Below are 25487 nucleotides of genomic sequence, written 5' to 3' on the forward strand. Positions count from 1 at the left end.
TCCGTTCTCTTGAAAACTGAGTTACCGTTTTTGGTACTTTTTGCTCCGTATATTTGGAACGACTGGACCTGCTTTTGCCAAAAAATGATCGGCACGTTTTCTTATCAATACGAATCAAATGTTTTTGAATTATTGAAAATCGGTTGATCCGTGTTCCCGAAATCGTCGACGAAAATTTGTATTCTCACACACACACATACAACCATTTTTTCTAAGGTATGCCAAAATATAGTATCATGCTTCTATGAGATAATAAGTTTCAATAAATTGTCTCTCGATTTTGGAAGTCAATATTGTTTGTTTGCTAATACACTCAAAATATTCCTTTAAACCTAAAAAAATTATCTTAGAAAATATACTGGTGTAAATGAGTAAGTAATGCAATTATTTTTATATAACTTTATAATTATTTATATAATTTACATTGATACTTAATAATAATATAGGAGCATATAATTATATGGAATTGCTAATAAAAATTTGGTTTTAAAAAAGATCTAATTTTGAAATTAAAACTACATTGTATAATGTATGGAACCCAATTCCATATATATATAATTATATGGATCCTTCTATATTATGATTAAGTATCAATCTAAAATATGAAGGTAACAATAAAGTTATATAAAAGATAATCGCATTAATAAATCAGTAACAAGGATTGATAATAAATAAATTATTCCGCGATTATAATCAGGAAGAAAGCAGGTACATTGCAATTAGTTTGACCTACTGAAAAGATTACGATGTAGCTGATTTGCAATAATTTGATCTTATGTATCTTATAATTAAAATTTATTTCCTGATCTTTTTCATATTTGTTCACCTTACAATGTGATCAGAATTGCACGGCAGGAGGTCATCGAATTTAATAATATAATATGTGCATAAACTAATAAGAGAGGTAATTACATACTAAATATTTATCATAATATATATATATATATATATATATATATATATATAACTTGACATAGACAGTTCCGTAAACATACATAAATAATGATTGTTTATTATTAATTGTGCAGAATACTCCACCAGTATTATAATTATATGATACCAGTTAACTATGAATACAATTTATATTTACTATATATTGCTATAATTATTAATTTGCTTGTAATACAAGTTGATGAAACAACAAGATCTAAAATGATTTTTCATGTACTCACGTTTCAAAATAAACCGTTTTTGGCATACTGCACTTTTTAAAAGAAAAATTATGATTTTTTTTAAATTATCAAATAATTCAGCATATCATAAAAATTCAAATGTTTAAAATCTTATTGAGGTAAATAATGAATTATTTTTTATACAAATATGATAATAATAATAAATATCAAAAACCTGGTTCTTATTGAGAAAGCACTACTTTCTTATTTTAGTCACATGTGTACGGTTTACATTTGGAACAATTTTTGAGGTCTTACATGAATTATATCTCTGTATTCCTCTGCATTCTCTATATTTTATTTTTTTCATTCAAATTTAGAGAATTTATTATTATTATGATTATTTTTATTTAAAATATAGAGAATGCAGAGGACTACTGAGATATAATCATTTAAGGCTTCAAACATTCTGCATTTTTCGTACTACTTTGAATCAAATTCAGTTCACTTTTTATTTCAAAATTTTATTGATTATTTTAGTATTTTGTTGTGTTTGATTTCTGTTGAATCTGTTTTATTCAATAATTTCAACTCTCTAAATAGAGCTATGATTCAAATACAGCATCTTATTTGAACTAACTTTTGCCTCATATTTGAAGTAGAAGTAACATTGGCTACTTGTACTTCTACTATTGTCAAATTATTTATCATATGCAATCTAATTATATTATCTTCAAATTTACTAGATATCGAGTGAAGACAGTTTTAAATTATATGGTTAGATAAAATAAGATAAAAAACTTTTGCCTCAAGTCTCTCGACCGGTAAATTGTTATGGTATTTCAAAGGAACAATGTGGAAATTTAAATAATATAATATTAATTTTGTTATTTTATTTTTGTTATATTATTTTGATATTCTTTATTCATTACCGATATATTAAATATATATTACAAATAATTAGATTTTCATCTACAGTGCATATGCGCAACGATACTTTATACCCGACAACCGCAAATTGGACATTTGTTCTTAAAAGTTATTATAGTCTCATGTAATCGAATAAAATTTAATACTTCAGAACAAAAGGACCAAATTTAGAACATCATTGTATTATGATTGTATGAATAATGATTTTTTTTATTATTTTCAATGTTTATATCAAAGGCAGTCACTTAACTTATATCAAAGTTGCAAAATGCTATCTTTTTGAGTCTTAAACAAGAAAAGCTATGACAATGAAGCCAATGTTCAGGACGTAATCCTTGTAAAAAATAAACCCAATAAGAGTTAAGACTCTAAGTCTAATAGAAACATTAATGAATTCAAATGCTTTTCTACTCTAATAGTTTTACATAACATTTTCGAATAAGTTTTCCAAATTTGTCCAAAATGATGAGTCAATTACTAATCATAGTAACTCTATACCTTGATCGATTATTATCTTTAATGATCGATCTTTGTGATATCATGGATTTTTTTACTTTTGTTAAGATTTTTTTCCTTTCGCTTTTATTTTATTAGCAACAATCAGAACTAAGTTCTACGAACTATTATAATAATACTAATCCTTGACTATCTGGCTTTTAGAATGCTATTTGATATACTTTTTTCATAAAAGGCATCTCACTAGATGTTCTTTTTTCTAATAATGATGATTTATTTTAATTTATTTAGAAGAGCTATTTTTACTTGGAAACGCACTTTGATCTTGAAGTCCATATGGATATCACTACTGCTGGATAAATGGAAATAAACGAGAAATGGACGAAATAGTAGGGAAAAATGTTGCTTTTCACAATAAGAATGATCGTGATGGCTTTCCTAAATTTTAGTTTTTCAAAGGTACAGCTATATCTGTCACTAATTATTAGAGAAAAATTAATGCCTAATAAATTGGGAACTTTTATGAGTGCACACCAGGCTAACAAATTTGTAAAGGATACTTTACAAATTAAAATTGATAGTATTGTTCAATACACGCCTGCATGATTTGAATGAATTTATATTAATGACAATAATGAAAATGAAGTTTCGTATCTTTCAATTCTTATGTGCTTTCCAAACGTCCAGAATTTTGATAGATGAATACAATTTTAGGCATTAGATTCAGATTCATTTAGGAGTTGAAAGATTGCACGGCTTAAAGCCATAGCACTAGTTAACTTTTATTTCAACAAATAGTCGACAATGGGATAAAATAATTTACCGTGATCGGAAATACATTCGGTCAATTTTGTCTACTTGCACCAATCGAAATTCTTGCACCGTTTGACATTAAGGCAAAAAATAATCGCTGCCATAAAAAATTAGAGATCGAAACCCAGATGAGCGATATAAATAGATAGAGTTGCGTAATCACTTCTATTATTTATTCTAGCATGAAATACCGCACTCTTACTTTAATTTACTGCTTGCAATAACGCTTTTGATTCGAGGTAAGATCCGTTTCGCACGAACTGTTGCCATCATATTTAAAAAGCAATCAGAAAATTTTATAAATATGATGTAAATATTAAAAATTCAGAATATAGTGTTATGTTGATACAAAGTAATTTTTACCATACCTTAAATAAATACAACGTATGTTAATTCAAACAAATGAAAAACATAATTAATGATGAAGTCTCGATATAATATAAACCTTTACTTTACCTAGGTATACATTTAATATCATTTTAAAATGGTTTGGTAATTAGAAGGCTCGTTAGTTTAATTTATGAATAATTAAACATATTGTAGATTAGATGCAAGTGGCATTTTGCATTGAAGTGCTTGGACTTTCCGGTATGCGTAGATAATCGACTTAATCAATTTAGATATTTAGCAACTTTTGAAATTGTGACGATAAAATTTTCCGTTGATCATTTTGAGTTTTGAGATTTTTTATTAAAAACGATAAAAAAAATTCTAATTGATATCATACTTTGCGCAATAGCGTGATCCATTATTCAAAACTTCAATGATTTTTTATAATTGAAAGCATTTTTCGAAGTCCTATAATATTTTTGTTAATACCATGAAAGCCCTTAAACAATTAATAACAAAGACCAAGGAGATTACCAAAATCTAATCAGCACGATTTCCAACTTATATCTTTTCTTTTTTTTACAATAATTAAATAGCAATCAGAAAAATAAATAAATAAAAAAAAGAATAAAAAAATGATATCTTTAGAACATTTTTTGGTTATATAAAATCAGTTCAGGATTTTTGTCAAAAACTTTGACATTTATCTGCTAAAAGGCTGGACCGATTACATCGTGAAACCAATGAATGGGAGTCCTTATATATAATAATTTTTAATTTTTTTTAACATGTGCAGCAGTTTTTGAAAAGTCGAATTTTGGTGCACTCATCGTCAGACACACACCCGTGCTCTTTTCATTTTGGTGCCAAATTGGAAAAACATAAGGAATTTTTTTTATTCATATCTTAATAGCAATCAGAACCTTACGTTCTATGAGCTGTTGGGCTGAAACTTCTTTTTACTTTGTATTATTAGATGGTAACCCAATGGTTTATCCACTCATATTTGATGACTTTTTTATTAGTATTTATCTAATAGGGCTGACTTTTTATTGTTGCAGCAATTCCGGGCAAGGGATATTTTCACTTGGAAATATATTGCAATATACATTTCCAAGTGAAAATCGTTGTCACTGCTGCCTGACAACAGGTTGCTCGAAGTGGGTATCGAACCTGAGACCTCTGAATCAAATCCACATAAGGAAAATGAACACTCAGAATCCAAAAGTTTTAAAAAATTATGCATATTAAATTATGAATCACACTATCACATACATTGGACGTAGCCAAATGGGTCTCGAATCGATAAGGCACCAACCAAAAATTATAGAGATTTTCACTTATTCCAGAATTTAATTGATTAAATTCATATAAATTTTTCTTATGTAAAGAGATTCACACATTTATAATCGCATATAAATAAAACTTACAAACAGTGTTTACAATGCCTGAATGTCGGAGATATTGTGTTGCAATCCGCCATAACGTAACCATTATCAGACTCGCTCTTTACATTTCAAGCGAAGAAACGTTAACCATCCTTGTCATTAACGTCCGGTTTCAAAACTGGTTTGATTAATCCTGCATTCCTCATGATCGTTTTAATGTAGATTCTGCAATAAATTTTAATTTCTGCACATAAAATCGATCTCGTGATGTACGTCACAGAACCATATTAAAACGACATGCTGGATATTATACATCTAATAAATTGAAATCCACGTGCTAATGGTAAGAAAATTCAAATAGTAAAGAAACTATAGTGGTGCATAGCATCGTGCCTTATGGCAAATTGCTGGAACTTTATGTACCAAATATTAAAATTTTTAACAAAGATTAATTTTTTTAAACTTTGAAAATATTTTTAAAAAACTGACCTTCTAGAAATACTTTGAACTCTTAGAAATTTGGAACTTTTTTAAAGCAATCTCGATGCGTTAGCTGCAAAGAAACAAAATAGCTAAGCGCGTAAGCGCTGTGTCTCAGTCTAAGGGATAAACATCGGTGCGAAACCCATAGAAATTTAAACAAAATTAGTTCCTGTTCTTAAAATCCCTATAAAATATCTGATAATTTGATGTGCATATGCCTAATGATCATTTTTGACCGCCAAATGGCATTTTTTTTTAGTTTTTTGACTCCGAAACTGCTATACCTGGCTTTCCAAAAATTTTACCAGTTTTGCATTTTATTAATACAAATAAAATGTTTTCTGAATTATTCTAATCGGGCGCTCCGTTCTCTCAGGAATTGAAATATCATTTTTTGCATTTTTTGCGTTATTTGCCCCTACAAAACGGCTGGACACGCTTCTGCCAAAAACTAATCACACACATACCTACACACACTTGGTATGTGTTTTATAAGGCATGCCAAAATGTTCAGAAACCTCTGAAACGTAAAGATATATTTTTAATTTTGTTGCTATTACTATAACTAACCCTACGGAAAGTTAAAAATAATTTCGAGGAAAATAATAATAATATAATCATATTATATATATATATATATATATATATATATATATGTATTATATGTATGTAGAGTGTTCCCATTTGAAAATAGCCAATTTTGGACACTGCGATGTGAACCTCAAAATATTTTTTAACTCAGCTCTTTATATATATATATATATATATATATATATATATATATATTATGAAGATCTAAATATTTCATTACTATCATATACATGTTCCATGAGAATAAACTTTCAATCAGAATATTACAAATTCTAAATATAATTGCAATAATATTTATCGGATATTTAAAATTTTTGTTTTGTTATCATTATATAATATATGTAGCTACGTTCTAATAAATAAAATATTCGAAAATTTTACTTTAATTTTTAGAAGGTACTCAATACCCGATTACTCAGTTATTAAATAGTGTGCAATATAAATTAGCTCTACATTAAACCAATATTGGATTTATATAAAAATTTGAGAATAAGAATTTATTAATATCAATATATGGTTATTATTAAAATCTTTTCAAAAATGCAACTATCAAAAAAGTTTTGGAGTGAAAAGTTCAAGAGAAATCAAAATATCCTGTGCATTGCATTGTAAGTAATTTAAATAATCCGAATTTGTTTATTTGTTCAAAAACGTAACAGATCGTAAAAAATATACCTATATTTATATAAGATATAAGATCATATACTAAATTTAAAGTTTCATAAAAAAGAAAAAAGATTCTTGCTTTATATTGTACATTTTCCTTATTTCTATCAAGGTAGTATGATTCTATTTAAGTGTCTTCGAAAAGTACTTCTATTAGTGAAAAGATTCTCGTTCTTTTTTATAGAATAGTGTATAATATAAAGATGCTTTATATGTCCAAAAACGTGAGAGATCGTAAGAAATATATATATGCACATAAGATCCTGATGCTCACATATTATAATGTAAAGTTTCAAAAGAAATTATTTTCTATTTCTCCGTTTTAATAAAGAAAGAAAATTACTTGCTTTATGCTGTACATTTTCTTTAATTCTAATAAGGTAGTAGGATTCTATATAAGTGTTTTCGATTAGTGCACTTCTATTAACGAAACGGTTCTAATTCAGATTTATAGAATAGTATACAGTTACATAGTTTACACTCATTGTAGTATTTTTATACTCATTGTAGTATTTTTACACTCATTGTAGTATTTCTACACTCATTATAGTATTTTTACACTCATCGTAGTATTTTTACGCTTATTGTAGTATTTTTACACTCATTGAAGTATTTCTACACTCATTGTAGTATTTTTACACTCGTCGTAGTATTTTTACGCTTATTGTAGTATTTTTACACTTATTGTAGCATTTCTACACTCATTGTAGTATTTTTACGCTCGTCCTAGTATTTTTACGCTTATTGTAGTATTTTTACACTCATTGAAGTATTTCTACACTCATTGTAGTATTTTTACACTCGTCGTAGTATTTTTACGCTTATTGTAGTATTTTTACACTCATTGTAGTATTTCTTATTGTAGTATTTTTACGTTCGTCCTAGTATTTTCACGCTTATTGTAGTATTTTTACACTTGTCGTAGTATTTTTACGCTTATTGTAGTATGTTTACACTCATTGTAGTATTTCTACACTCGTCGTAGTATTTTTACACTCATTGTAGTATTTCTACACTCGTCGTAGTATTTTTACGCTTATTGTAGTATTTTTACACTCATTGTAGTATTTCTACACTCATTGTAGTATTTTTACACTCATTGTAGTATTTATACACTCGTCGTAGTATTTTTACGCTTATTGTAGTATTTTTACACTCATTGTAGTATTTCTACACTCATTGTAGTATTTTTACGCTTATTGTAGTATTTTTACACTCATTGTAGTATTTCTACACTCATTGTAGTATTTTTACACTCGTCGTAGTATTTTTACGCTTATTGTAGTATTTTTACACTCATTGTAGTATTTCTACACTCATTGTAGTATTTCTACACTCATTGTAGTATTTCTACACTCATTGTAGTATGTTTACACACGTCGTAGTATTTTTACGCTTATTGTAGTATTTTTACACTCATTGTAGTGTTTTTACGCTCGTCATACAAAGATGCTTTGCATTGATTAACTAAATCATGACAAGCAAATACGTTTCTCAATTTACATCATTTTTTTTCTTAGGCGTTAACAGGTAAGTTTCTAATATTGATATTTTTCCTCATAGTTGTAACCTGATATTTATCATAGACTATGTTGCAAATCCATAATGCCTAAATTGACTAGCGATTGAAATTTATTACTTATTGAATGTGAGTGATAATGTGGGCTTTGCTAGTAAAGTGAAATGCCAAAGACAACGAATAGAGAAATTCTCAAGTCAAAAGTTCAGGGAGCAAGAGCGTCAGGGATTTAAAATCTTGCCATATTTCTTAACAATAATATGAGAAATGTTTTACAAATGCATATCATATTTATAGACTAACCAGATTTTTTACATGAATTTTAATTATATTGTAATTACAATATCTAATTGTTGTCTGATAATTGTAAAAAGCCTGATAGATCTAACACAGGGGAGTGATGGATTATTAGTAATTCCTAAAAAATCTGGATGAAGAGTTATATGCAAACAAGCATGCATACTACACCCATATACACACATAGATTTACACACACATTATCTTATAAGTAGATCCAAAATAGCTAGGTGGTCTTCAACTTTTCATTCACCACGAAAAGTGAATGTTACCAAAGAGTGAAAGCATTTTACCAAAAGTTATAAAAGTGCTTGATTCAAGTAATATCATAATCAGCAAAATTTTATCAGTTTTACTTTTGAATTAGGCATTTTATTCGGATTAGACAGATGGTATAAAGCTTGTGACATAAACTAAAAATTGATACATAATATACACTATACACTCATCCTTCATTTCATGCCAAAAATAGCAAAATAGTCAGGAGGTAGTAAAAACTTGAAACGCAGAGAAGTAAAAAACGTTTCATTTTTGATTTTTTGAGCTCGCCCGTAGGTAAGCTGTTAAGAGCGATGGGACCTGATTCAGAGATCCCGGGTTCAATATCCACTTCGAGCAGCCTGTTGTCAGGCAGCAGTGACAACGATTTTCACTTGGAAATATAGATAGCAATATGTTTCCAAGTGAAAATAGCCCTTGCCGTCATTGCTGCACCAATAAAAAGTCAGCCCTATTAGATTAATTCTAATAACAAAATCATCAAATATGAATGGATTAACCATTGGGTTACCATCTAAAAAATACGAAGTAAGGAGAAGTTTCAGCCCACCAGCTCATAGGACATAAGGCTCTGAATGCTGTTAAAAATATATATAAAAAAATTGATTTTTTGAAAATACTGTAAAATAACAAAAGTTAGTAATGTAAATACATATTTCATGTCTAAAATTTTAGAACAAAAAATAATTTAAAGGACAGTCTAATTGATTCCGAATTTGCTTTTGCTAATAAGCATTACAGCGTAGGCTGAACTTTTAAAATTAAATTTTAACTTTTATAGTATTTAAAATATTTTCTACTGAATTGTTTCTAATATTAGTTCTATTCACTTATAGCAGCGTTCGGGGAACAATTTTATTCATTACACCAAAATATTTTTGTCTAACAATAAGTTGATGTTACCACCACAACAAAGAGAAATTACCCCTCTACGGTCTCTACGGTCTAACTAAGTAGCAAATACATTAAATATCAATTAAAAATACTTTTTATTACAAAAATACTATTTTTACTCCATTGGAAGTAATTTATTCCGTTTTTCGACCACTGACTTATAGGCACAAACTAATTACTCATTAGTAATTTTAATTTTTTTTCTGATGGTAAACTATATTATTTTGATAAATTCAGAATAACGTATTAGAGATTATGATCTTTAATGCTAGGACAAAATTTTCACGAATAATTTCATCTTCATTCAGTTAAATTTTGAGCTATCGAAGTGCGTCTGGTTTGAGAACCACAAGAAATACATGTGAATCTTTTACAACGCGACAAAGATCCATGATATATGAATCTTGGTCAATTTTATAGAAGCCTCAAGCTTTTGTTTAAGATTCAAACGCAATTTACTTACCTTCCACATTTGCAAATAACAAATATGATTACATAACCATGAGAATGAGTGAATATTTCATGATAGCTATTGTGAGAAAAAACTCACGAACTGTATCAAAGATTGTAAACATTTTTAAGCATGTGCTTATTATGATGTGAAAATTATTTTAAGCATTATTCTTCATAGACAAAACAGGGAATGGTTAAAGAAGGTACAATTTTACCTTCAGCATCTCTATGGCTTTCAATATTAATAAATATATATTTACAATATCAGACTTTTGATAACTATAGTTTAAGAGTAATGAAGATTTCTATTTTATATTCGGGTTCGAGCAGCATGTTGTCAAGAAGTAGTAACAATGGGTTTTACTTGTAAATATAGGTAACCATATGTTTCTAAGTGAAAATATCTTTGTTCAGGCATTGCTGCTTCCATAAATATTTGTCCTATTACAGAAATTGTAATAATAATTTATCAGACATATAGATAGGACAACTGTTTGGATTGCCATCTCAAGAACCAACTATAGTATTAAGTATTAAGTGAAATCAGCCCAATAGCTTATATGTTGTGATTACTGTTCAAAAACAATTAAAAAAGTATTTTTATATTAATTTTCAATTTTAAATAAACAACGATATTTAAAATAAACTGTTTCTTATCAATTGATTGTTCATTGTAATTTATTTCAATAATATTTTATTTGTTCAAGAGAATGAAGTGTATTCATCAACTCATTGTGAGAAGCAACATAGAGTTGTTATAATAAATTTAATTTAATTACTTTGTAAATAATTTCAAACAGTCGAATCAGTTAAACATATGATACAGAAGACCACAAAGTAGCAAATTAGTATCACTAAACTATATAATTTATAATAAATAGATAATTGTGAGTTATTGTAACGTCTACATTTTTTTACGTAAAGAAATCATCATCATCATAAGAAATATATGATGATACTAGTTTGAAACCACCCTATTATAAAAGAAATTTTAATATGTAACTAAAAATGTATGAAATAAAATATAATTAATGCATTACTAATGCTCAATAAATAAACTTGTATTGGAAATGTATTTTGTCTGTGAATATCGATATGTCTCTAGTGTAATGGAAAGGTTCAGTAAATTAACTTACGTTTTCCATTTTTTTATATTTAAAGCACATTTTATTAGATTGAGGGCGAGAACGCAAAGAAAAATTTACTTAAAAATAATGCTTATTTCATATAATTGGGAACATCTAAATGGAGAGACATTGAAAAAAAAACAATACATTGCAAACAAAAGACTCAATTGCGATTATTGAAAAGTCAAATATACACTTCAATTCAGAACGTGCAATGTGTTACGAAGATTTGAATGAATGACAACAACATGAACTTACTTAAAACATTTTCATTTAAATACTGCCATTTTAGATAAATAAGATAGGTTTAATAGCAAAATTATGTAAATAATAAGCCAAAAATAAATATATATACATATATATACTGTCATTATCATGACTTAAAAGAATAAGTAAACCACTGCAAACAGCATTTTGCCTTAACACACGTTGCACTAAAACAAATCGCTAAAATATCAAATTATATCTTTTAAACTAATTTTGACAGTGTTTTGTTAGATTTTTTTTGAGAAAAAGTAGATGAAAAAATATGTCTTAAACTGTTGTTAATAATGAAATATGTCTTAAACTGGTTGATTTTTACTTGAAACTTATCGAATATTTATAGATCTTTAAAATAGTTGATAAATTATACTTGCTGCATCTGTCATTAAGGGAGTGATCAGACCAAATTTCCAAAGAATTTTCAAATTTTTTTCTAAATTTTGCTTTTGGACGTTTTTTGAAAATGCTGGCGAAAAGTTCGCTATTACCATTCCATAAAATGAGTTACATTACTCGAAAAATAGCAAAACATACAATAAAATTTAAACACATTAATAAACCTAAGTATTTATTACGAAAAAAATCAATTAAATTATAATAAATGTATTCCTGACAATATGTCAGGATTGGAAATGAAAATGGGGTCCACGGTAGTGGATCACAATACACAAAAGTCATATAGAATATTAATAAATAGAAGTAAAAATTTAATAAAAATATTATTAACTTTTACAAAAATGTGTAGGTTGTAGCATAAAAGGCATTCTATTTGTGGTCGCAATATGGTTGAACTTGTAAAGACCCAATTTGTTGACTATTGAAAGGCTTGGCAAATTTTCTTGCACATTTTAAGACTGTTGTAGTTGTAGTATTTGAGATTGTTGTACTATTAAATAAAGATTTAATAGTTGTAAAATAAACAGTAGAAAGGAAGTTTAGTGTTATTACTGATCGAAATTACCTAAAAGATGTAGATTGGACATCATTATCCGGGAGATGTAAGATTAAATCTTACAAAATTGTTGCCAAATATTGATAATTAAACATTGCTTACTTTATTATTAACTTCCCGTAGGGTAAGTTATTGTAATGGACCGAAAATCGAAATTGAAAATTTTTACATTTCTCGACGTTTTGAAGGTTTCTGAACATTTTGGCATACCTCATAAAAAATAGATGTGTGTGTGTGTATGTATGTATGGATACAATTTTTGGGTCACGTTTTCGGGCGCACGGATCAACCGATTTAAATGGTTAAAAAAACATTCGATTTCTATTGATAGGGAGATGTGCTGATTAGTTTTTGGCAAAGGCAGGTCCAGCAGTTACGGAGATAAAGAGCAAAGAGTTCAGAAAATAGAAATCGAGTTCTTGAGAGAACGGAGCATCCGATTTGAATGATCTAAAAAACATTCAATTAGTAATGATTGGGAGAAGTTTATTAGTGTTTGGCAAAAGCAGGCCCAGCCATTTCGAAGATACGGAGCTAAATGTGCAAAAAATGGCAGTTTTTGAGAGAACTAAGCGTCCGATTTCTGCTTGAAAGAACTTTCTGCTTGTTTTCTTATTATATTAAATTCAATTAATAAATAATAGAATTAACGTTTTTATTTTGAGTATTTTAATAATTTTTTGTGCAGTTAGAAATTTATTAGTTAGTTGGTAAATAGGGAGTCTATGACAAAGCCCAAAGGGTCCTGGACCCAAAAAGGGTCATATTGCCAATAAAGGGAACCTGTGCTTCAGATTTTTGACATCGTTGCTGTTTTCGATGGCCGATTTACAAAGTCACACTCATACCATGCATATCATAATCAATTTTAATGTGTCAAAACATTAAATTATAGCCGGATTTGGTAACAAAAATTAACATTTCCTTCGAATAGTTAATTACTTGTAAAATGACAATAATAATGTTACTGTCAGTACAATAAATATTAATAAATTTTATAACAGATCAGTATGATAACTTTACCTTGAGCGTCCCATAAATATTGTGTAATCCAATTGGCAGTCATAAAGACACTCTAATGCAATAATTTAGTGAACAGTTCAAATGCATTTATAACCCACATTTTATTATTTGCATCACCAAAACAATGTCATCACTTGTATCACAGGAAAGAAACGAACACTTGCATTGATTAAAAATAAATTATTTAGGTAAAATAACTCATTCAATTATCACTGATTTGAATAATATTTTTGACAATTTAAGTAGTACGAGAGTTATGACGCGATCGTCCCGTCGGCGGCTAGCTACACAACTGAATATTTTTTTGCGGATATTACAGTGCACGTTGCGCCAGGTTGTCTATACACGGAGAGTGTATTCGGGAATTAGAGATACTCTCTCTCTCTTGAGCGCCATTGTGACCTAAAACAATTTCGCCTAAAACAGAAAACATTCGAATCTGACTTGTAGAACATTTTCAATTTTTCTGTTAGATTTTTTTTTATTTTAAAACTTTAATTTAGCCTCGCTTACTCTAAGCATTTAGCCACTTGCAACTTTTTTATTTTATTTACATTCTAATTTTTATATCATTTTCAATTTATATATGTATCCTATTCTATATTCTTCTTATTTTCTTTAAGGGAGTCTTCCTATGTGAAGCGTTGAAAAAATCGATTTTTTTTTATAAATTGCTCTCTTAACATGTCTAGAATACGGTAGTAAAGCGATTTTAGAAAATTTGAAATCGTTTTAAAGATACTGCAGGTAAAAGAAAGAGCGGTTCGGAGCGCTGAGTTGGCAGTTAGAAACTTTAAACGCGTTTTTCTCAAAACTGTGTTTTTCAAACTTTCCTCCATTGTATCTCAGAAACGGCTGGACCGAATTACTTGAAATTTACAGGGCACACTCAATATATTTACGCATGGAATGAACCATTATCAATCACTTCATATCAAAAACTTCGATTTTTTATAGCAAAAAACAAAAAAACGCCTAATTTGCAACTTTTATTTCAAATGTCTATCAAAAATCCAATTTTTTTTATATTCATTATAGGTCATTCCGTGTTTTTAAGCCTACAAATTAAAACGCCGTTTATTTTTTTTTCAGATAAGCCGATCAGCCGGAATCGTGGAGGAAGTGGGAGCTCTTTTTTTCGAGGCGGGGGTGTTCAGAGCGCTGTAACTCTAGTTTGACTGAATATTTTTAGCTGAAATTTTATATTTATACTGTCCAAATATGTGTTAATAAATGATAAAAAACTTGAAGCTCTAAATATTCACTGGTCGTAGAAAAAAAATCCTAAAATATTCCTAAAAAACAGGCCCTCATATAGGAAGACTCCCTTAAATGTTTTTAAATATATTATTATAAATACTGCACTTTTCATTATTCGAATTTTATAGACAAAATATAAAAGCTTATAAATTTGACGATGATGCTCATATAAGTTTATATAAAAATTAAATAAACAAAACTTAATGATCTCCTTCCAAGGGGAGTTTCAATAAAGAATCTTGTCTCATAATTCTGAGAATTAAATAAACTGAATTGCAAAGTTAAAATTATTTTCACGTATTTTAGCTAGAATAAAAATTAAAATTAAAATCACCACTTCTCCCCATCATTACAAATTGAATGTTTTTTAAATCGACCGACTTTTCCCAAGAGCTAATCAGGCCTTAATCCCATTAGTAGAAATCGATTGCTTTTTAATCATTCAAATAGGTTGAGCAGTACTCCCGAAAACGTCGACAAAAATTGAATTCACACATACATACACACACATCAATTTTTTCTGAGGTATGCCAAAGTATTCTAAAACCTCTGAAACATGAATGTACAAAATATTTCATGTTCGATTTTTAGCTCATTACTATAACTTGCCCTACGAGCAGTTGATAATACTAAAAATTACAATAACAGTTTAATACCATTCGATACTGAACTAATAATAGCAAAATTTCAACTTTAATATGCAGATGAATATTGAGTTTTCACACATGTAATAAAACTTTAGAAACATTCCACTTCCAAAAACTACATTTTTCCTCGAATATATTAAGAAGTTCTACATGTCAGACATATATCTGATTAATTGATGTCTTGGCATAATAATAAATAATAAATGGCAGTCTGTCCAAAGACAAGTCCATGGTGTGAGAGCCACCACAAATAAATGATATCCTTACCCTCGACGTCTATCATTTCAATTACCACTATTCTCCTACTTCCCATTTACATATTTTATTTTTAATGTGTTTTCCGAACTTCTACATCCTTGCATTTTGATCCTGCGCTTCGGCTTTCAGTTTCCTGTATTTTCTCTTCTCGCGTAAGTCGTCAATCGTCTGCATTTTTCTTCTTCCTATTCCGATTAGTCCTTCTATTTTACCCTCAACGACGTCGTGCAGAAGGCACTTTTTTGCAGAACGGATCCGATTCAGTTTCCTTTTCTTTTCAGGATTGTGCTCAGTAGAGTCCTTTCTTCGCCCACTCTTCTCCGGACTTCTTCATTTGTTATTTTATTCTTGGCATGCCGAAACAAGTGTTTATACATGCTTATTAATTAAATTATTATTTTTAAAATCGGTACTTTATTAACCAGGTTATTTTATTATTTCAATAATTAGGTGTATTCTTTTAGGTCAATTTCCACTATCACCTGGGCGACTTGTATGTATACGTCGGCTTCGCGGTGAAAGTCTTTTATAGTAATGTTTCACGGCGAGCGCCTCATGGGCTCGTTTGTTTAACTCTGCAAACGACCTGAAATATGTTTGCGCAAATAACAGTAGACACTTTTTAGTCATTTCGTTTACTTGATGGATATATACTCTCGAATTTGCATCTAATACTCACCTGTGTTCGACGATTAAGTGATTAAAACGACACAGATGTGCTGATTGTTGTATTATATTTTGCATAAATGCTCAAATTTGGATCAACATTTTAGGCAATGTTAATATAATATTATGGATAATAATCTAATTATATATCTAGTTTGTTTAATTATTAAAAAAATATAATTTATTTGAATTTAATCAATTTATAAGACAGTTGATTAATATAGCAGCTTAAAATTAGAATCTTTAATAAGTTAATTTTAAATTAGAATAATTAAATATATTAATCTATTCTTGTTTTTATTTTGAGCATTTATCTATTTTCAACGGTGCTCTTATTGATTTTTATTAATTATTATTATTAGAGGAGAGTGAGTACAGTTGTGCCACTTTTTTCATCAGCAATGGTCCTTAAATACGATGAAATAGTCAAAAATGAATCAAATTATAGAAGAAAAAGGCCAGTGTCACTCACAACCGTCCACACGCCCAGGACGGTTGTGACAAACATAAGTATAAGTTAAAAAGCAATAGCTATAAGCACCAAAATTGTTTATACCAATTTTTGTTGTCAAAAATATGTAACACAACACAACATAATTATTTGAACAAAACTTATGAATTTGTGAAAACTTTTCTTTTGTTACATTGAATTTTCCTTTCCCTTTCTCTTTAGTATTTTGTCTTATTATTAGTTAAGTTAGATTTTTCTTTATCTGTTTAAATTTTAACCAAAAATTACAAGAAAAACATGTAACGACATATACATGTCACAAAAAACATAACTAATTACTGGCAATTGAACACTAATGTTTAACTTACAACAAAAAAAAAACAAAGTAATCTATATGTATACAAGCAACAGTTTTAATTAAAAGAATAAAATTTTACTTTTGACTCTAAAAGCAATGCGGAATATAGATCATGTTAATGTAGAGCGCTGACTTAATGCAATAATGGAAACTTGTTCGAAAAAACATACTTTATTTGTCTCGCTTTGAACCCTATCTCAAAATCAGTATAGTTATCACAACTGCCACTACCGTGCACTGGCACAACCGTATCCAGTCTCCAAAATAAATTTGAAATTGATATTTCGAAAATCAAGATAATGATGCCAGAATTTTATAAATACACGAAACATTATTTAAGAGTATATGAAAATATTTTCCAAAATTAGTATGATGTACTACAAGTACAACAAACACATCAAATTACTAATGATAATTAGAAAATACAAAAATCAAAATTGTGAGATCTATCTTGATGTTAGTAGAAAATTTGTAATGAGCAATTGATAATATATTTTATGTTATATATTATTATATTAATAAAACTAATAAATGCAAATTGATTTTAATGAATGTCCAAAATCTTTTGAAAAACTAAAGATTAAAGTTTTAACTGAAACGTATGGGATTATTAATGTCATATAATATCATTGAACTCTAACGATATTTGAAATCTGCTGAACACTTTTGAAATATTTTGACAAATAGTTACGTAGTAAGTTGTAGTATATTACAATGAAACCGTAGAATACAAAATATTCATTTATTCCTAAATGATGGGGCTTAATTTAATAATGAATAATCAAGCATTTTATGGTTGCTCCTCAGGCCAAGCTATTCAGAGTATTAAAATTTTTATTATATTTTTTGCTTTAACATTAATCAACTATTAAAATAGCTAATTTTCGAACAATTTTCTCATCACTAATGTAAGGCCAAACGCATATTTTTATTAAAATAGAATTGTTTTACATAATTCATATAAATAGTTAGAAGACATTAAGTTTTTTTATCACCTAAAGAATGTTGAGTTAATTAAGACATTTAAATAATCGTACCGTATCTAAATTACAAATCATACGGAATTCATCCTATGCGAAACCGCCATTGCGTGAGAAAACCATTAAAGCTAAAATTATCAAACTTGAATATTTCATTATTTCAAATCGATTTAATTACAATGCTCCATGCAATTTCGAATCGAACGCCATCGATATAGACTAAACTATCAAATAAATTTGAAATTAACACCAATTGGTATAAACCAGTCTTTAAACAAATTCAAAGAATTTTATTTGGTGTTTTTACATCATTACATCATAATAATTACATCGAATGTTTAGTTCTCTCAAAAATGTAATTTTTTGCCCATTTAGCTTCGTATCTTTATAATGGCTGGTTTTGCCTTTGCCAGAAGCTAATTATCACTTTTCCCCATCATCACGAATTGAATGTTTTTTGAATCATTCCAATCGGATGCCCGAATCTCGCAAAAGCCTAGTTTCCATTTTCTGCACACTTTGCTCATATCTTGGAGACGGCTGGAGGGACATTTCCCAAAAACTAATCAGCACTAATTCCCATCAATAGGAATCGATTGCTTTTTCAATTATTCAAATCGGTTAAGCGGTACTCCCGAAAACGTCGACGAAAAATTGTATCCATACATACATACACACACATCCATTTTTCTGAAGAAACCTCTAAAACGTGAAGATATGCAAAAATTTTGATTTTTGATTTTTGGCCCATTACTATAACTTACCCTTAGTTAATACGTAATTATTTCACAAATTGAAAATTGGTAAAATAAAGAAAAAATAGATATTTTTTTTCAATATGTTGCTTAGATCTTTAAAAAAATAGACAGCCAATCTTGACCGTTGCATAGCAGTTTTCACACATATTCCCTTATTCTCAAACGTCAACTACCCCTAGACAACCTGACATCATGCAGCAGTGATATCCAATTTCATTTAAATCGATTGATCAAATATATTTTCAATAACATCAAGGTGAATAGTATGTTGTGAAACGGCAAAGGAAATTTATCAAACCATACTTCCTGATTTTAATTTATAATTTAATCGGTGTGTTGTCTCGATGTGCAAAATGCGGCTTCTTCTTGAATCGAGTAGAGGCCGCCATCGATTTGTAAGTTCTCTAGCCTCTGTGATTTTCTAGGTAAACGGTTATCACATTTTGAAAGTTATAACATATTATAACAGTCGTTGGTAAAATACATTGGTAGTTTTATAAATTTTATGACAATAAATTATTGGAGCTGATTACATTATGAATGTATAAGAACATGGTAGACAAAGGGTTGGCAAACATCTTTTACATTTTCGAAAACTTCTTTAAAAAACTGAAAATGTCGATTATATTACTATTCATACGTTCATATATCACACAAAAATCAAATAAAATACATAATAGGTTTATAAATCTGATTAGCTGTTAGACTTGTGCATATTGATTGGTGAAAATCTCCATATTCTGAACTAAAATCTTTTATTTCTTCATATTCTGAACTAAAATCATTATTTCTATGATATTTAGGTGTATAGCATACTATGAAATTTACAATATATAACGATTATTTTAAATTAATTACTATAAGCAAATATTCGTCAGTTAATCGTTTATTAAGTCTATGCGATCGACGTATTTGTAGAGACATGAAACTGAATTATTATAACCAAATATGTAGCGACGCCTCCTATTATCTAAAAATTGCAATGATATTTAATGAACACTTCAAAATAATTCTTATATTTAATTATAATTATGTTATTAAATCCCATATTCGGTTTGATATGTACTTTTAAGCTATATTTCAAATTTTTATGATGCAGATCTTAATGACAAAAAGTTTGCGAAAAATAAATTTATGAATCAATATTAAATAATCCTATGTGGTTAAGTACTTGCAGTTATTATAACTTACCGAAGTCAATAACCCAAAGTTCAAATTAAAAAATCCACAAGCAGTTAAGTTCAGATTGTTATGTAGTACTTGCATTGAAAATAATTCAATCTGCAATTAAATTATTGTTGAAGCAGTTTCTTCATTGATTCATTGTATTAATGTAATAATTAATTTTATACAAGTATAAGATGTTACCGAGTTCTGTACTAAATTGTCACAATTGCTGACATTCCATGTATGAATAAGCATCCCAGTTTTTTTCGACTGCAATAAAATTAATATCATATAGAAATTATTTAATAGTTATTGCAAATATAGTGCGGAAGAGATCGATTACATATTCATCTATAATTTCAGATTTACCTCAGATTCCAAAAATGAAGAGTATGTTGCTATAGACACAATTACACTGAATAGCACAACTATTAAAGTTAAAATAGAAGCAAAAGTTGCTAAATCCAGTTCAGAATTTCCAATAATCATAGCAAACATGTGATACGATTTTATTGTTATGACTCCAAAATATATCCCAATATTTATTAATATATGTAAACCGAATACGCCAACAATCCGCCTTACTATGCCAGAGGAAGCAGCATGAATAAACGACAAACGTTGAACAAATTCATCTAATTTTTGACCAGCTATTGGAAGCTTATCCTGCTTGGTGGTTTCCTAAAAAATTATATATAATCACCTGAATGCAAATGAAATATATTGTATTAATTTATGAAAGAACAACAAAATAATTAATGAAACAGATCGCAAGTGGTGAAATAAAAAATATACTATTGGCTCTTGCCAAATTTAACCCAGTATTCTTAACTCAGTATTAACCAATCCCGTACCACTGGGGTGTACTGGACCCCAATGCGACCTTTACATTATAGTGACATTAGAAACCCATAGACTTCATAGACCGGGTTGTCCCAGCTCTAGATCTGGAAGCTTTTAATCGTTGCAATAAACAACATGCATACTAAAGCTACTTATACTAAAACAACAAAGCAGTCTCACCTTCAAAGAAAATAAATTGTCCTTTGTAACTTTTATACCAAAAAGTGGCATAGCCTGAATCATAAGTTCATTAATGATCTTAAATCGAAAATAAGATAATTTTAGCATGTACACAAAAGTTGTTATTACTAGAGAGTTGACAATTATTGGAAAGAAACAAATAAACCAAAAGTACAGTGTATTAATCCTTATTGTGACTCCATCTGGATTTAGGATGGCTGAATGTGTCAATACAGATATTATAATAATTGAGCAGAGAAAAATTAGCTCAGATACAATTTTCCTAAAACGCCTAAAAAAAAAAAATTTTAGTAACTCAACAAATCAAGTATTAAATCTATTGTATCAATTACCGTTCGTAGTCAGGTTTCGCATTTAATTCATCTAATTTGTCATCCAATTCTACAAATCTATGCATAATTGTCATGATCTTTTTTTGGTTAAACCAAAATGTAAACATTGCGAAAAACAATGCCACCAATATTGCATATATCTGTGTAAAAATGTACTATTATAAGATGCAAACATTTATTGCAATCACAATTTATTAATCATTTATCGTTTGCAAAAACTTATTGAATATATATATATATATATATATATATATATATATATATATATATATATATATATATAATTATAATTATAATATAATTATAAAGTACATAATAAAGTAAATATAAAACAGAATTTTTCAAAGAGGCAAGATTTAAGTTTTTCAAACATTTTGTGAATTATTTAAATTGCAATATGTTATTAATCATTAATATTGAAAAATTTTCTTTAGCAATTTTAACAGATTTAAAAAATCAAGATATATTTATACGAGAACAATAGTAAGCAAATGTTGCTAGAATTAGTAATTAAGGACTGCAAAAGCCAGATTGATGAGTTGCCTTCCCACAACATAAGTCTGCCAAACAAAATAAATAATAATAATTATTATTTTTACTTACTTGACACCAAGTAGTGATACTAGACATATTGTTGAGTGTTCTCTGTGACATACTTTTCATTTCATCTACAGCAATTTGGAAAAATATCACATATAGTATCATTAGGGTAGCACAATATATATTGCTTATATATGATAAACGATATCGTAGTCCTTGGCTAGTTTTGACATGAATAAATGGCGCAATACCAAACAATTTTAGGATGTAGACCAGCGAACTAGCCGACTCAATTAGACCTTTTGGTTTATGAGACTGCCGTGCAAATTTTCTAGTCTCCATTCTATAAAATAAAACATTAAAACAATTAAATATATATGTGGAATAGGGTAATCCTTAAGGATGTTTTTGTATTTTCTTGCTCCCAGAGGCTCAAATGCTTCCAAATTGATAAAAAAACAACTCTTTGGTCCGGACTCCAACCAAAGTTTCTTGATTTTTCTTCCTAAGTAAGTACTTATTTTGGGAAACATAACATTTTTGTTGTAATTTTTTTATTTATAATCAAAGTAAGCAAATTCAATGTTATTCTCAAACTTTTGATTCACTTGTTTATTATAATTATAAAACAAATAGAATTTTACTCATGTTATTTCCATAGAAACTTTGGTTGGAGTGCGGACTACCTCAAAGTTAATATTAGGAGCTGAAACTTACACAGAAATTGTTTTTATCAATTTGGAAGCATTTGAGCCCCTGAGAGCAAGGAAATTCAAAAGCATCCATATTAAAAATAATCTATACTCACATCTGAAAAATCACACAAGGGTTTTTAACCACACTTTGCCTTGTCTGATGTTATCAATGCCTAAACAGCCATATATTCCTTCGTTCTTAATCTCATAACTATTAGGTAATCGTTAATATCAAAATGATTTACAGTTATTGTTAGCTACTATACCCGGATTTTCAGAACTTGTTAAGCAATAATTGAAATTTAAACATTATCTACAATGTCATATGGAAAAGCTTTTTCTAGAAGTAATTCCATGTTATCTAAAGGGCAATGACTTGAGAATTCTTCAATTAAAATCTTTTATACTAAATGTCTAAATACTATTTAGAGTGAAGTTTCCGATACATTCTTCTAGTCGTACCATCTAACTTAACCAGCTCGATGTAAAACTAGCTCCCAAATTTTGCACTAACCATATACAAATTCCATATAAAATAAAAGAAATTAGTTTGTTAGTAAAGTGCACAAATTTTATAAAAAAACTATTAATGCAATAATCCTATACAAAACAAAATTATTAAAAGTTAATTCATGAGATATTTTACAACTATTCGAGCTAAATTTGGAATAACAATTTAACCTAATAATAATAATTATCTCATTTTTAATCAGTAAATAACAAACACTTACATTAGAGAATTTCTGCGAATCAAAATCGAACTTTGTGTGACACGTGGAAATATCCTATTTCTAAGTATGCTGAAATGCGAAAATATAACAATCGGAATTTGCAATACGATTTACATAAATACAGGTAAAATGTCTGTTGATACAACAATCACTTACATAAGATCTATTTAGTAAAGGATATATATAAATATATAAAAGATATATGATAGGTTACAATTAATTTGATCTATTTACATTTATATAAATTCTCTCAACGCATTTGAAATTATTTTTAGAATATCGAGGTTCGAAATAAATATTAGAAGTAATCCATTTGACATGAAAAATAACATATGCATAGTATTAATATTAAAAATCAAAATATCCGTATATATGTAATATATGTCTATAGAATATATATGCAAGATAGTTTAGAATATATAAAGATGATATAGAATATAAAAAAATAAATAAAAATGTTGTAGGTGGCTAAATGCTCTAAGTAAGGAGGCCAATATAAAAAATGCAACATATTAATTAATTCTTATGCTTACTTGTTAAACTAAATTGTCAAATTTTCTTTCTGTAAACTCTTATAAATTTTCTCTTGATTTTTATTTGCCTATAACATTCCCATGCAAATCATAACGGAGAAAAGGTATTATAAAAGCAGCGGGAGCAATTAAACTCTCATTACACACACTCGTCAAATATTACGACCTTCGTTCAAAATGTTCAATGAAAAACTGATAATAAAAACCAATGAAAATATATTTTAGTAAAAGTCAGATTGTAGCAGCATTTCAAATTCAAAAACGGAAATAAATCAAATCGCATTCAAATTGTGATTTCAAGTAATTATAATATTTGATGTATAAAAACCTCAATATCATAGTTCAACTTTTGGTTTTAACTTAAATAAATTTCAAATCAATTTTATACATTTCTAAAGAAAAAGCTATGCCAATTATTTCGAGAATCTTTTTCAACTATTTATGAATGATTGAAGAAGGATCCTTTGGAGTTGTTGCAGAAAACTTCATTATTTTATCAAAAAATTCTGGAGTAAAGGTCTTATAAAAGTCAAATTCAGGAGAAACTACGTATGCATAACAAACTTGTTCCAATTAGGGTATCAAACGATTTAGAATGATTTTTAACTTTGAGAATATATAGAAATAGCATATCAGATTTTCTGGCTAAAACTTAATAAAAAACTAAATAGCACAAATATGACTATGAAACACACTTGAAACATATCTTTGTTAAATAATTTGGTGATATAATTTAGAATGCAAATTTATTAATTAATATAATTAGAATATTTCTTTAAAATAAATATTAGTTTCTTCCAATACTTGCTTAATTTATTAATCCATTGATATGATTTATATTCGTATTTTAATATATTTTGCTATTATTAGGTAAAATTTAATCAAAGCTAATGCAGACATTTTCGTGATCCATAGCTTTAATCCAATAAGGTCAAAGGAGTGGTGCTTCATTGCTATTATTTTAGTGGTAAGTTCAATAAAAATTTATTAGCTAATGGATTAATGCACAAACATATTTTAAATAGCATTGATGCATAGAACACTCAATGACGCTATGAATTATTAAAGACTTAAATTCAATCCAGAGAATGCAATACCAAAATCATTAGAAAAGATTTATTTTAGTTTTAAAAATAGTTGATATTTCATTAACTTTTTTCAACATTATTTAAATTGCCATAAATGATTACATTTTTTATACAAATTTTTATAACTGAAAGAACTTTTTTTCACAAATTAAACATATCTTCGCCCATATCCTAACAGTAATCTCTCCAGCCCAATATGCCGTCTTAATCGTCTCTACTATTTTAATTAAAAATATTTTTCTCGCCTAAAAATAAATCCCAACTACTTATGACTGATTGAAGAAGCATTTTTGCTGCAGAAACCTTCATTGTTTTATCGAAATTTTCAGATTTTATATTTTTATATCATTTGTTGTATTTTGGTGTTCCACTGTCAACAATAAGGAATATACATAAAAAAGT

General features: G+C 28.1%; 2 protein-coding genes across 2 annotated transcripts in view; both read right to left on the minus strand.

Moving 5' to 3' along the window:
- The window catches only part of LOC113385236 (dual oxidase maturation factor 1-like), a gene marked incomplete at its 3' end in the record, with an annotated part of 124953 nt that extends 111137 nt beyond the window's left edge, over positions 1 to 13816 (minus strand). Inside the window, 1 exon segment of the mRNA XM_026623068.1 lies at positions 13578 to 13816. Within this exon segment, the coding sequence (XP_026478853.1) occupies positions 13578 to 13591 (14 nt within the window).
- A 6034-nt stretch (positions 13817 to 19850) lies between these two features.
- Positions 19851 to 21572, minus strand: LOC113385791 (putative gustatory receptor 28b). Its single transcript, XM_026623625.1, has 7 exons — positions 21499 to 21572; positions 21275 to 21437; positions 21146 to 21223; positions 20492 to 20803; positions 20324 to 20392; positions 20147 to 20236; positions 19851 to 19925 (listed from the first exon to the last, which is right to left on the minus strand). The coding sequence occupies exons 1-7, from the start codon at positions 21570 to 21572 to the stop codon at positions 19851 to 19853; spliced, it is 861 nt and encodes a 286-aa protein (XP_026479410.1).
- Positions 21573 to 25487: the final 3915 nt, after the last annotated feature.

This window comes from Ctenocephalides felis, unplaced genomic scaffold (genome assembly GCF_003426905.1).
Source record: "Ctenocephalides felis isolate EL2017-DRISC unplaced genomic scaffold, ASM342690v1 CF-g0.4_SCAFFOLD_03571, whole genome shotgun sequence".
Lineage (NCBI taxonomy): Eukaryota > Metazoa > Arthropoda > Insecta > Siphonaptera > Pulicidae > Ctenocephalides > Ctenocephalides felis.

Coding starts and splice junctions, on each gene's coding strand:
- LOC113385791 (XM_026623625.1), bottom strand. CDS start 21,572: ATGACAATTATGCATAGATTTGTAGAATTGGATGACAAATTAGATGAA. Junction 21,224..21,274: donor CAATAATTGTCAACTCTCTA/GTAATAACAACT, acceptor TTTCGATTTAAG/ATCATTAATGAACTTATGAT. Junction 20,237..20,323: donor ACAATTTAGTACAGAACTCG/GTAACATCTTAT, acceptor ATTTAATTGCAG/ATTGAATTATTTTCAATGCA.